Source organism: Rhopilema esculentum, chromosome 21, assembly GCF_057945365.1.
Source record: "Rhopilema esculentum isolate cy_ngs chromosome 21, ASM5794536v1, whole genome shotgun sequence".
Taxonomy (NCBI): domain Eukaryota; kingdom Metazoa; phylum Cnidaria; class Scyphozoa; order Rhizostomeae; family Rhizostomatidae; genus Rhopilema; species Rhopilema esculentum.
This window is the reverse complement of record NC_142835.1, coordinates 4,659,374-4,674,214: the sequence shown is the minus strand read 5'-3', so window position 1 is coordinate 4,674,214 and position 14,841 is coordinate 4,659,374. Positions and strand designations below refer to the sequence as shown.

The 14,841-nt window shown below is 35.1% G+C and overlaps 1 protein-coding gene across 1 annotated transcript; it reads right to left on the bottom strand.

The window, feature by feature from the left end:
* Positions 1-2,881: 2,881 nt before the first annotated feature.
* On the bottom strand, positions 2,882-13,777 carry LOC135684233 (dnaJ homolog subfamily C member 3). Its single transcript, XM_065199692.2, has 14 exons — positions 13,208-13,777; positions 12,879-12,989; positions 11,331-11,455; positions 9,535-9,609; positions 9,173-9,211; positions 8,566-8,759; positions 7,721-7,813; positions 6,421-6,481; positions 5,179-5,237; positions 4,960-5,065; positions 4,655-4,825; positions 4,336-4,418; positions 3,961-4,106; positions 2,882-3,644 (listed from the first exon to the last, which is right to left on the bottom strand). The coding sequence occupies exons 1-14, from the start codon at positions 13,287-13,289 to the stop codon at positions 3,511-3,513; spliced, it is 1,479 nt and encodes a 492-aa protein (XP_065055764.1). The 5' UTR covers positions 13,290-13,777; the 3' UTR covers positions 2,882-3,510.
* Positions 13,778-14,841: the final 1,064 nt, after the last annotated feature.

Genomic DNA, 14,841 nt, shown 5'->3' with positions numbered 1-14,841 from the left:
AATTTTAGGAAGATTACCGAGAATTATCAACAAAAAAAGACAAATACCGCAATACAGTGAACCTCGAAGACCCCTCAGGTATCCAGGGTCTGTCTGCCAACATAATTGAATGAGAAATCCTTTATTTGCCATCAGATTTGAAGATTCACCGAATAAGCACCAGATTGGGGGGGGGGGCGAAAATGCATAATTACAGGAAGAAGTAATCAGACAAATGAGATTTATTGGCCCTAAAGAACATCGTGGTCCCTAGACCAAAAATGTGCCGAATATTTTGAGCTTTGGTACAGAATCTTTTAGAAGATAACATCATGCCACAGATATAATGCAACAGAATTTGAGATATAATGGAAAAAGGTTCATTCCTGGACATGTATGACACAGTTGAATCACCCTGAGGTTGTAGTTAATGAGTGATGCCCATGACATGACAAGGCATCTCAAAATCCCGGAAAATTCTAAATACCCGACCCCTATTAAAGGGGGGGGGGGGTATATGTAAAATGAGCCAAGCAGATGCTTAGATATAGATACATAAATAAAACAACACCTGAATTCGAATTCAAATCTGAATCCTGAATAGGGACAAAGTAAGAGAACCACGAAAAGTGCCGCTCAAAATGACGTCATGCCGCAGCAGGGGGTTAGCAAACCAACATGTACTGTATTTTGCTCTATCACAAAAAATCATCATAAGCCATGGATGCAGCCTTCGCAGTCAGTCGGTAAATGTCGTATTAAACCGTAATCTTTGCAGCATCTCATCCAGGGGTTTATGTTGTTGAACCACCTAACATTTATTCTGTTTTTCTGTCGGAAATTCAACATGGTTGCCCATTTTCATCTAATTATTATGTTTTGATAAGATATTTTTAAAAACCAAATAAACATAAGGCTATCTGAATATGTGAAAACATGTTTTTATTTCAGTTCTGGTGTCGTCATGTCATGCTCAAATTATGAAAAAAAATGCTTATTAGATTTTTGTCGGAAAATCTAATTTTCCTAACGACGCCATTGGCTTTGATCCTAGAATTCCCTAGCCACAGCTGCTATGATCATGTCGCTTCCTTCCCTGTTATTTTCTGGGATCTTCCATCTCAATCATTTTGAAATTCGAGATCATGACAACGGTGAAAAATAAAGGGAGGGTAGATTTCCTGAAGCGAAAGCATTGTTGAAGATAATTGCAAGGATAATTTTTTTTTAAATTCGAAGCTTTAGTCGAACGTTTTCATAACTAGGACAGAGAGGTTTGCATTATTAGTGGGGTCTCTAAGAATATAAAAATTAGAGAGGTTACTTTATTTCGGATTTACAACCTAATAGTATGAATAATTTGAAAGGAGAAGCCTCGCTTGGAAAACGAGATTTCTTCCACTCTAGTTATTTCTCGGAAAAAACGCTTGACAAAAACTGATGGGAAGCTGGTGGGAAGTTGGTGTTTCGGTCGTCTTGCAGAATACAGTTTCAAAATGAGCGAGGAGTGCTACGTGAGATGTTCGACGGATTTTTCTACCATGCAAGAACTGTGGGAAAGACTGGCTAACTTCCAAGCCATCCCTGCATTAAACCAGGAAACAGAATATAAAATATACTCCTTGAAAAAGGCCTTTGCTGATCATATGTCAGTTGTCTTTTCTCACGATCAGAAGACCTACATATCCATTGAAGTGGTTATTCGTGATACCAGACGTGGAAAAGAAACTGCTCTCATATCTAAAATAATAAAGGACGAACATGTGCCAAAACTTGAATTCTACAAGGCAGTGGTGACAACTGCTTCCACGATTGTCGCAAAAGCAACCAAAACCTTTCAAAGGTTCGTAAAGGCCGGGGAATACAAAAAGATATTCAATAATTGCCAACATTACGCCATAAATCTGTTAGAGGATTTGGGAGTCGACAATGCACCATTTTCAGATGTTGCCAAAGCGACAACTGGAGGCATTTTGGCAGTGATTGGTGGTGCGCTTTTGGCACTGTTTGGAGCTGGGAAAAAACAAAAATGACTTTATGAGGGTGGTGAAATTCCACATTCAGAGTTAATTCTTTTTACCAGCAAGAAATCTTTTGTTTGATATATAAGAATTATTACGCTGTATTTATTAAATAAATTCTCTCGTTCTTTAGACGCTTCATCTTCCTCAAAGTTCATGCTGTGAAGTTGAACACTTGACGTTTATTTATCACAGGAATCACTTGGGCTTAACAAAATTATCACAGCAAAAAGTTGTTTGCTTGAAAGCGTTTCAGGATAAAAAAATAGTTAAAAGAAATATAAATAAACAAAAAAATTTGAGGCTGGTAGAAAATTTGCAATTTTTGAGAAGCTTTACCGAGTTCTTTTGCTTAAGAAGTTTCCATTATCATTCATAAAATCGCATAAATAGGTTTTCCTTATCTGGATTTCCATTGTACCTGCTGAAACACTTTTCTTCTCTTGGACGATGATTCCATGTAATGTAATGAAACCCATTTCTGGAATACTAGGTAAATTGAAAAGTTGGATAATCTTACAAGTTTCCTTGATTTATGGTGCAAAACCATCCATGAACTTATAGCTACAGCACTGATTAAAACTAGAGACTGGCAAGTAGCATTTTCATCAAAAATCTCACTGAGCATTTGCAAACTTACAATATTATGCATCTTATTTTAAGAACTTTTCAGCTGGGAGTTACTTAAGAACTTCTGGGACAGCAGTGTAACTTAGTACCACATTTTACCAATTTTACCAATTATCATGTTACTATTTATAAACCAAACAAAAACATAGCTGTGAGTTAAAGAAAGTTGTGGAGACATACCTGGGGCTAAAATTCAGTCCTGAAACCAGTAGTCGGAAGGTTTTGGTTTTGAGAAAGTTAAGAAAGTTAAGTTATGACTAAAATCTGCTATGTTTGTTTAAAAAACATTTTTACAATTTATATCCACATACATAAAGACAAACTTAGTAAATAATAGGATCTTTACCGGAGACAAATTTTGATGAAGAACAGGCAAAAACTTTAATAATACATAATCATTACCTCTAGCCAAAGCTAACTATCCAGAGAACACATAAAAAGGAATTTTCAGCTTTTTGTTCACTATTTTGTGATTAATTTAATGCATTGCAACCAAGGCACTGATCAAAGAGACTGCCAAAAACTTTGAAGAAACAATGTCTTCTTGGCTTCTGGAAACTTAATAAGAAATGAATAAAGAATTTTCTAACTGGTAATGATTGGGGTACACTCTAATGTGTTTATGCTACTACTGGCAACAAAATTTATTCTTGATTGAAATGGAAATCTTAGATATTTTTAAAAGCAATAATGGTTCTCTCCAATGCAACTTGCAAAGTAATCACAAGAAAACCATTGTCAATCCAACTTTTAACATCTTTTCATTAGGGTGACAAGGTTTCCTGGGCTGTGTCCACTTGCTAAATACATAACAAGCTTTGGCAGAATGACAGTTCTATGCTATTTGTGAGTAGACAGTATCAAGGCCAATATGAGTGAGCTAGAAGTGGAATTTGAATTGGAACCCCTCTCCGAATGGGAATCCACCTTGGAAGGGGAACGGCCCTCCATGGCCACCTTGCTGCTGCTCTGGATCGAGAGGGTCTTCACCATTGTCAAACTTCTGGCGCTTTTCTAAGGAAAATTGAGATTTAAATTGAATAATGTAAAATGAAAGAGAATCCATAAGGCCAAAAACAGAAGAAAACACCACTTTCCCAATAAAAAATTATTTTTAACTGCTTATCAATGAAAAGATGATGACAGGTATAATAAACATATGCAATATGGAATTTTCCGTTGGGAAGACAATTTTCATAAAAATGCATACCACAAGGCCCCTTTGTTAATTTCCTTTACCTAAACCTAGCCAGTGTAAAACAAAAAAACTGCAAGAAAAAGAGTGGTTCCAAAGAAGTCGAAACAGCATAAAAAGGGTGGAAGAATTTACCTGGGTCTGATAAAACCTCTTTAGCAGCAGCAATGTCAACAAACATTTTCTCAGCCTTTTTCCTATCTTTTCCTTTATAATGATCTGGATGCCATTTAACTGCCAATTTTCTGTAGGCTTTTAAGATTTCTCTTTTTGAAGCATTTCTAACAGGAATAAAGATGAGAGCTACTTTAGAGAAGGAATTAAAATAACAAAGAAGAGTTTGCTGCTTAAAAACATTTGTAGTTTATAAAAATATAAGGTTGGATTAAAACATAAGAGACAGGATTTATTTATCTGAATAATTTTTCCCAATATTTTGCTAGAAGTTATTTTGAGGTAACCAAAGACTTGAAAACAGCAAATAAACAAAAACAACAGCAAACAACTGACCTTTTCAGTCCTAGAATCTTATAATAATCCCTCTTTTTTGATTGTTTCTGTAATCTTTGTGCCTTTTCTAAGCCTTCTTGAGCCTAGAAAGAACAGTTTTCTTTCAAATCTATCATTTGTGAGAAACCATAGAATTTCAGTGAGCAACTAAGCATTGTTCTTGAATTTTGATTAAAAATGCCTTGTTGCATAAAAATGATTACTTTAGAAAAACATTTGTAGCAACAATCAAACTAAAAACAAACTCAGATTCTGAAACGAAAATAGAAAATAGCTGAAACAAAAAAATTCAAAGAAGGCATTGAAAATCTCAACCTACCCTATGAAAATCTCCATTTATATTTTTGGCAGCCTGAAAATCTTTTATTGCTGCATCATAATTCTCTTCAAGTAAATATGCCTCGCCTCGATCACAGAAAGCCTCTATATCGTTCTCATCAACTCCTAGAACCTCGGTACATGATCCAATTGCTTCTGTCGTTCGTCCAAGCTGTAAAACAAAATTTACTATAAGTTTTGTACTTTAAGCAAAGCCAGTGAACAGTAATTCATTACATTAAAAGACAAATATGATTATAAAACTGTAATTGTTATATCAAATTCATATTTCAGTAGGTTTTGTACCTTCATTTGACAATGACAAATATCTCCCATCAGTTTAGTAAAATATGCATGTTCTTTAGATTCTACTTTGAAAGCTGCTTTCAACTTTAGAAGTGCATCTTCATATCTAGAAAATCAAAATATCTCATTAATAATTGAGAAATAGCAATTCAAAAAGGCTTTAGAAAATAAATCAATTATCATTATTAACACTGCATGCTTTTAGAAACAAAAACTCACTTTTCTTCATCTATAAATCTTTGTGCATCTGTCATGAATTTTACCAGCTTCTTCACTTTCTGAAAATAGAAATAGAAATATTTTCTGTTAAATTTTCACTTTAACTTTCAGATATTGCTACAGACAGCTTTATGATGTGGATTTTTCAAAAAAGCAAACAGTAGAAAAATATAGAATTCATCAAATCTAGAATTGAAGCACTTAAAGGCTAGGGCTACTCAGTTAAGAGAAACTTTGGAACATCAGAGAACTAGCCATCAAGAAAAATGTGTCTTGAAACAAAAATAAATAATCTTAAAGTCCAAAATTGAATTAGCTAGTGAAAGCCCCTATCCTAAATGTGAACCCATGATTGATTACGAAGAGGATGGTAAGAAGGATGGATAGTGAAACTGTTTAGAGGAAAAACTCAGACCATTGTCGAAGACACTAGAAAATGGCTGCTCAAAGAATACAGATAACTGACATCCATGATTATATCCATGATTATAAAATGAACAATCAATTCATATCCTTTGGTGGAGGCAAAGCTCTAACCAAAGCTCTTGTCTGCCATCTTAAACAACTCTGCGCTGCGCTGGGATTTCACAGATTTGCAGAAAGGTGGAGACTGTTCGCATTATATTCTCCTATAATGTGAACAGCTTCCACCTTTCTGCAAATCAGCGAAACCTTTCTGCAATTCTGCAATTCCATGGTTAACTGGTGGTGGTCATGTGGCTGTAAGCCACTTTTATCTGTGTCAAATGCCTTCAATCGTTGTGTGATTGTCATGATTACCTTGCAAGATCTCATGTTTCCCCTGCATAATTATCAGACAATAAAAGCTAAAAGCCAGTCCAACTTGTCGCCTTTATCGCGATAATCTTGCAGTGGGAACAAGGCTTAAATTGGAAACTTGCTCAAATGAGCACCTCCCCCTAAAACATTAAAAATTCAACATGCACCAAGCTGCTCATTTAGGGGTTTGCCGTGACTAAATAACCCAGTAAGATGACTGTTTCATAGACTTCATCTGAATAATATAATAGAAAAAATGATAATTTTTTTTTAACTATGTGGGAGCTGAGTTACTTGCCTTAAGGCATAATAACTTAATTTTTAAGATATAGGCATAATAACATAATTTGGGCCCAATTTGGGGCTTTTAGATATTGAACTAAGAACCAGTGTGAGCTCAATCAATGTTTCACTAAGCATAAATGTAGGTTGAAGGCCAAAAATATTAATGTCTCCACTTACCTTGTAATGCTTAAAGCATTTTGGATGATCCTGGTCAAGTTTTAAACATTCACGAATTTCTCTAAAAAGAGCAAAGTCCTAAATTAGAAAACAAGCAATTTCAGGCCATTCTGAGAATTCAGCAGCCAAAAACTTTGCAAATAAATTTTTTGGAATAAGTTTAAAATGCAAAGGCAAATAATTTTTTAAAATTTATTCCATTAATCATATAATCACAATTATGAGCCATAATCATAATGTACAAAGGAAAACATTTACCATCATTTAAATCTCTAGATCTTTTTGGTTAACTAGCATCTCTGGCGATAAACAGTAGTAATTTTTGCCTTAGAATGATGCATTGATACTTTAAGCTTGCAAGAAAAAGCTTATCCGTAATTACTTGATAGCAAGATCACTTTTGCAAGTAAACTTTGTTTATTTTCTAGTATCTTCTTTGCAATTTCTTCAATAAGCTCTTTTGGCTGGTATAATATTCCTAAAGAGAAAGGGTTAGCCTATGAGGGGAAGAGCTCTTAGCCAGGTTTTCTTCCACGAATAAAAAGCTGTTTATGAATCTCTTTTCTCCGCTCCCTTATGCTTTCCCAAATATACTTCTATTGATAAAACAATGGGTACCCGAAAAAGATTTTGTGCTGGAAACAAGGTCAAAAGTATTGTGATATCTTGGCAAGCTTTGCATAATCTGATCCAGGAAATTCAGCATCGAATCTTACAGAAAAATACTTAAAAGACTTCAATATAACTAAAAAAGACTTTAAAGACTTAAAAGACTCTTTTCTGAAGAAATTAGAATCTCTCTCAAAAATTAGGGTCATTATCAGTTAGACCAAAAACAACTTTATTTCAGACAAAAAGATATCGAAGATGTTAGAGAAATTTTAGAGAAAACTCTTCAGTCGTAGAATCACTTATTTCTAGTAGTGGCACAGGGGCAAGGTTGATAAAACAATAAATCAAACGCCAAGCAATAGAATAAATCTGAGTAAATGATGAGCATCCAACAAGCGGCTTGTTCAATTTTTTTGGATTAGTTAAACTTTTGGGGGGCCCTTCTTGAGACTAGGGCCCTGGAAAATTACCCCGGCTACCACCTCTTGATATACTGTTTATGACATAATAAATAGGTGGCCCCCTATTTTCATTAATTCATTTTAACGCATCAACAATTTGAATGGTATGTATATTTTGAACAAGGAACATAAAATGACAAAATACAACTTTTTCACACTGACTATTAGATGAAGAAATTATTATTTGAATCAAGATAAAAATAAGCATTTAGTGCCCCTAAACTCACTTTAATGATTCATCTGCTTCACCTAACAAGTAGTGCAATAAACTAATTTTGTAGTACCCCTCTGTATTATCAGGAATAAGCTTCAAAGTGGGCCTGAAAGGAAATGGTTGAATTATGATTAATAAATCACCTTGATTGTGACACAAAAAATATTTGGGAAACTTATCATCTGGTTGAAATTAACTAAAAAAATCCAATTATATCATATAATTTTTTTATCGTAAAGCTAATCTAATTATTTTTTCATTTAAGGTAGCTAAATAAGAAAAAAATAGAACTAAACTATTCAGATAAAAAGAAAAATACTTTCATTGACCAATCCATAAATATCAATGGGAAAATGAGGGCCAACGTAGTTTTCTATTTTAAGTTTGCAGCTTTTGGCACTTTACCAAGTTTAACTGCAGCTTACAGATTCTCAAATTTTTCTGGGATTAAGGCCTCTGCTGGTAACATACTTTCAAACTTTTGATCAAAAATTAAAGCTGTTCACATTTTCCTGGTGTGAATATAACTTGAAAAGGCCAATAAAGGGAGATTCATATGTGGACTTAAGCAGAAATCTGTCATAAGATTTTTTGTCAAGACGATTTTACAACTGCTGCCACAGCTTTTTAATACTTTGGCTGTGAAATGTGGCTTTCTGACTCAGTTATATGGGGTCTGGTGCATTTACTCCCCTATTACAAGCCCCTAACATAGACCCCTGTGTAGAAAATACTTACCATTAAAGGAATATTGGTTCTTTCGCAATACATCTACACCCATTCCCAATGGAGAACATAGGTGCCAATGCTTATAACAAAATTGTTATAGAACGATATTTTTCAGAGTAAGTTTAATACCTTATATCTCCTATTGCTTTGATAGTATCCCCTACTATTTCATAACACTCTGCCCGCAACTGTCTCAGGAATGGATCCCATGGACAAATCTCGATAGCTCTAGAGAAGAAGTTTATGGCAGAACCATAATCTCCAATTTTCATCGCGTCTTTTCCTTGAGCAATTTCCTCTTTTGTCGGATCAATCAAGTGTAGCTAAAGAAAGCACACACAAATAATTTCTGAAAAACAGCACTTTTACCTTCAAAATCAGGTCTACCACAGCAAAAAATTAATGGCAACAACAAACCCACAGCAACAAAATCTGAGCAAAATTTACCATTAAACACAATCAATCTTTAGATGCAGATAAATTCTTAGCATTTCTCTAAGCTTACAACAAAGCAGAGTTCACATTTATGTTTCTGCCAAACTGCATCAAAAATATTTAATTATATATAATAGATGCAATATATTGCATCGTGTAATCCATGCCAACCAATATAGATCCATTTAAACAAAGTTTACATCTTTTCAAAAACATGTTGACTGTCTTGCATTTCATGCTATTCTTTCTAAAGTTTATCTCTATCATTACATTTAAACAAATGCAAGTTGAAAGTTCTAACCTTAGAGAGAGCTGCTTCATTTTCTGGATCCACCTCAAGCTACAAGAAAAGAAAGATTCGCATAAAAATCAATTTGTCACTTAATGCTTTTACTTTTTTTGACCTCAAAGAATAAAAATAACCTGAAGACAATTTGACTGATTGAAAATTGGACAGAGGCGCTGTTTGTCAGACAGATAGTTTAACAGACAGTTTGACAGGAAAGCTTGACAGAAACTTTTATACATAGTTTCACAGAGTTTTTGACAGACAAAAAGTTTGATAGACTAGCAGTTTGATAGACAGCTTGACATATAGTTTGGCAGAAGAGAGACAGGGAGACAAGGTGACAACTTTATGAATAAATATTTAGATAAACATACCACATTTTCAAAGTCTTCTTCAGCTGCTGCAAGGTCGCCTTGCTTCAGATTTATGTTCCCTCTTTGTATTCTAGCCTAGAAATATAACAGATGAAAGACAGCTAGCACAAAAATAGCAAATATAAGGCAAATATGAAAAATTGTTTTACAAAATTTTAGGTCAATATACATGTCAACATGACCAACAGAGAAATAGGAACTGGGAGCACAAGGGCACCATGCTCCCCCAAAGATTTCAAGTGTCCTTTCCTGAGGAGCTAATGCTTTTTAAGCAGGCCTCTCCGGGAATAAAAAGCATGTGGGCTAAAAAAGACACCTGCTGGTTTGGCTGCGTGGGTTATTTAACCCTTGCAGAATTTGTTGTTTATCTATTCATATTTGAGTATATACAAGCCAAAAAATATATTACCCTGTCTACTTGTAAACATGATTTATCTTAAGAAGACAGTTGTTCTGTGTCCATTACTACTCTTAAAATGACAATCTGGATTTTTTGCAAAATGGCAACGTTTTGTGTAGGAACACAGATTTATTGAGTAGTACCCAAAGAAACTCATCTTTATTAAAAAAGATATAGAGCAGTACAATGTTATTTAAAGGATAATGGAAGATGAAGTTTTTTCGCATTAAAAATTCAAGAAAGAATAACTTAAATACACTTCTTTTCTATTAGAAATGAAGGTCAACTTGGAGTACTCCAGTTTCTTAATGGTATAGGAAATTCCAATACTCATTCTTTCTTAAGAGTTTCTTAATCTAAAAAAAGCACGGAAAGGCAAAAAAATAACATGATAAAAATCAGCAAATTACATCTACATAAACCTCATAGCATAAAGGGAAGCATAAATGCGGATTAAAAGTAACAAGAGAGTTCAGACAGGGTGAATGATCGGTTCTATGTTTTTGACAAAGCCCAACCGTCTATCTCACCCTGTTGAAGAGTCTAAGAGCAAAAACGAATTTTTTCTGTTTACGAACTTTTTTTAATTTATTTTCCGATTGCCCAATTGTCGTTTCTTATAGCGTGTTTCTTATAAAAAGTGAGTGTATTTGTAACACAAATTTTGTACTTGACAATGTTGTGTACCAATTCTTATTCTTGCTATTTTACGCTTTCTGTTGTTCCTTTCCTGCACAACAATTTCCTATTCCATTGCTAGTTGTAACAGGTAATACTATAGTTTGTTAACATTTGATGTCAAAAAGGGAAATTTCCTTTTTATAATGATATTTATAAAAACCATATATCTCTTTGACACAACGTTATTTATGAATACCCTGATATAAAGCGGTGGGTAGTTAAAACATTAGAGAGTGAGACGTAGCGGATTCAATGAGAGTGTTGTTATAGACAACTGCGTGGGCGGAAAAAAGCCCTTGCAAAATTTTTTTGCGTGGTGAATCAGGATGCGAAAAGGGAGGTTAATCAAGGGGTTTGAGTTAGGCTATCTTAGTTCTCTTATTTTATCTTTATAGTACCCATTTCCTCATAATTCTTTGGTGACTGGTAAGCATGATAACTGCCCTTCCCAAGGTCATGCCTGCAACAAATAAAATGGCTTCGTATGTCCCTGATGACATTAATATGAACATTGTGCATGTGCTCTCTATGTTTGCCGCGGCTGTCAGAATATGTCAGAATAGCTATCAGAATATGTCATTTGATGGGAAATGAAAGAAATATTTTATCAAACTATGAAGAAAATTCATTAGGGAAATATCACAATAAAGAGAATTAGGCCCAACTTAATCTTTTTGTCAAATTCAACTTTTAGAACATGCACATTTGAACTTACCTTAGTAAAATCAGGTCTCAATCCAATTACATAGTCTAGATCTGGTAATGCTGACTTTGATTTGCCCAAAGCTAGATACACTGCTGCCCTTCTGAAGTAGGTCATGTAGTTCATTGGGTCACCCTCTAAAAAGGAATTAATAAAATTGATTTGTTGGCAAATGATGAAGCCTCATTACTGCATATGGAAATGAGTGCTGTTCTGTAGACTACAAAATCCCTGGCTTGTCTGCATGTAGGCTACAATTCTATAAATTTAATGTCATTGTATATTTTGCATGGTCACACTTTCACACATGCTATTGTCCAAAAACTTTATTTATAGCAAATGCTAGCTAGGTAAATAAAAGTTAAGGGTGTTGTAGGACATAGCAATCCATTTCTACTTTGTGTAAAAGGTTGCCTTTGTCACAGTCCTAAACTTGCCCAAGCTAACAAGTATGGTCTCAAAAATGCAATGCATGCTAATAGCAAGGGACCAACACGAAACAAACAAACATTGGAAACATTACTTACGATTATTATTTTTTGTTATTGTTGCTATTGTCTACACATTTCTAGGGCACCTGATCTGGTCTAAGTTTGTAATCACCTACACAAAGGGCCTGTGCCACAGGGGGGAACAGGGCAATGGTCACCCCACTTCTCTGCTAAATAAAATAATAAAAACAGTTTAAATAGTTATATAGATAAACCTTATTGAACCAATGCCACAAGTATAATAACCTTAGCAAACTGATTGCCACAATTGGGGCTAAAGGGGGGGGAGAGGAAACTTTCTTTACAGTGCTGGCCCTTCCAGGTTAGGATCAGTGGCACAGGCCCCGACACAGAAGCAGGGGCCATGGAAGTAGGGGCTAAGGGGGTCAAATTTCCAAATTGTACTTAAAACCATACAAAAAATTGTCCTGTCTTTGGTTATAAGCATGCTTAGCTCCCCCAGAATGCTTTAGCCCTCCCTAATCTGTATTATGCTTCATGATCCTTGCACAGAAGCCAAGTAGGGTTATCATGGCACTTTTGAGTGCACTATAGTTTATCTCTTGCCAACTTAGCACAAATTTGAGACATTAAGCCCATTGAGTAACCAAACTAACTACAAAACAAGAATTTACAAAGTACAGTCACTGACAAGACATTTACTATCATCATGTTTTGACTCATAGTATCATTTATGAAGCGTATGAACACGTTTTTACTGCTCTTATGCTGAATACGTAATGTGGCCTAGTATTATATCCTGATCGTATAAGTTGTTTTGTTATATCCATTCAGCCGTAGTTTATCTTTCAAGATACTCTTTCGTGGCTCAATCAAGATATTTCAAATAGCCACAAGTTCTTGAGTGCACCAAAAACCACATTTAAAAGACATAAAACATTGCAAAACCTCCTTGTGAAACGGAGATGGTAATACAAACCTTTACAATACCTTTGATTACGAATACGTATTATATATAAATATATAGGATATTTACATACATTTATAGGATACATTTGATTAATGGTCAGGTGAAAAATTAGAGAATGAAAGCATATGAAAGACTTACCAACAGCCGCATGGTAATGAGACAATGCTTCTGTAAGCTGCCCAGCAGCCAGCAACTTTTTCCCAAGCTCTAGATGTTTGTCGACGTCAATTGTGGTGTCCCCGTCTACGCCTGAAAACAAGCACAAGGGAACGTGATGATCTTACCACGAAAATAAAGGATTGCACTTCAAAAAGAAAAATCAACAAGTTGTGATTTCTTAATTTGAAATACAAATAACTAAATATATGCTCTTTAATCGCAAACGCTTGTTAGTGTCACTGGAAAATAAGTAATAAATGCAAACAGAAATGTAAACAAGTTGATGAGGTAGGAATTGAGTCACCAACCTTGCCTTTCTGTATCCAGTGTCATGAAAAACACTGAAAGTGAAGAAAATACTCTATAAACAAGTGATGCTTTGGTCCACATCCTTAAATTGCGCGTACCAAAGCTGTGGCTGCTGGTGCTTCGTCAAACAACCTCTCCAAAATGTCACTTAGGCCAGTTGACAACAACGCCTCTGCCTCTTTATGGCATTTCAGAAGGAGGCGATTAGTTTGGCAACATTTGGCTTCTTTTGATTGGTTAATGCTGGAAAACGTGGAGTTTTGCAGTGTGGACAAATAGAGACCCACTGCTCAGTGGTGGCATTCTCTATTCTGCGGTGGTGGGGTGGCTATGTTTTCCCGGGGGTGGCCAAGTAGATTTTTGCGCCCTATCTATACTGTATATCGTGGTTATATAAAAGCATGTGTTTCTAGAAGGGAAATTGATTTTTGCAGCTTGAATCCAAAATTTCATAAATAAGCTTTGACTAAGAATGCGAATATGAATGGAAAAGTTATGTAATCCTAACATTTGACCTTTTCGATCGTTGTTCGGTCAAATATCTACCCTGGGTACCAGAGCCGCAAAAATTAAAAAATAATATTAAAAAAGAGCCGCAAAAATTAAAAAAAAATATTAAAAAATAATGAGAGCTGCGGCTCTTATTATTTCTTAATTTTTGCGGCTCTGGTATCCAGGTGTAAAACCACTTAAAAAGGGGGTTTTACAAATGTGAGTTCGTAGGTCGTTCGCAGAAACGTACACGATAAATACGGCAAAAACTGTTATCCAATTCTCTATACACTTCTTCTAATTCATCAATTTACGGCAAACGACTAAAAATATCTTAAATGGCTAACGGCGACAATGTAACGGCAAACACAATTCTGCAAGCTAGCGACAAGGTACACTGAGTTCGACAAAGCTTACGGCAAGACTGAACCTAACTATAAAGCCACCCCTTTTATACCCTAAGAATAATACAATTTACAGAAGCTGATGCAATTGCAGCGCAATGATGCAATTGTCATGTGATGTCCTGCAATGAATGGGAACCCTGTGTTCTAACACAGGGTATAAAATATCAAGCTATTTTGAATTGGCTTATTTTCGAGAGTCGGCCTTTTTTCGAGGAAAAACGGTTGGCAAAACATAAAATACTAATCAAAAGACATTTTATTCAATTACACTGATGTTTCATACAGGCTACTCGTTTATTATATCCAGAAAACCAGCTTCAGAGTAAAATAAGGTAGAGAAAATTTTTGTTTCGGGCTCCTTAGTTTTTTTACTAAAGGCAACCTTATGGGCGATTTTATCAGCCTAGTATCATCGCATATATGAGATATCATCACACCGCTCAGAATAGACAGTTCGACGATGCTCAGAAAAACATTGATTTTTGATTTTTTTAAAAAATTTGGGAGGGTAGGATTCATGCGCTGGGGAAAAAATGGCGACCTTTGTTTCACATCGATGTTAATAGCAAGAAGCTGGTGTATTGACTGCCAGGGTGCATTCCATGTACTTTGGCCCGAAGATCTTTGGCGTACACTCAGGCTTTTTGGCGTTCCGAGTACAAACTAATAGAAAACATTTTTGGCATACGTAAAATCTTCGTCAATTGGCGTGCTAAACATGAAGTCACGTACAT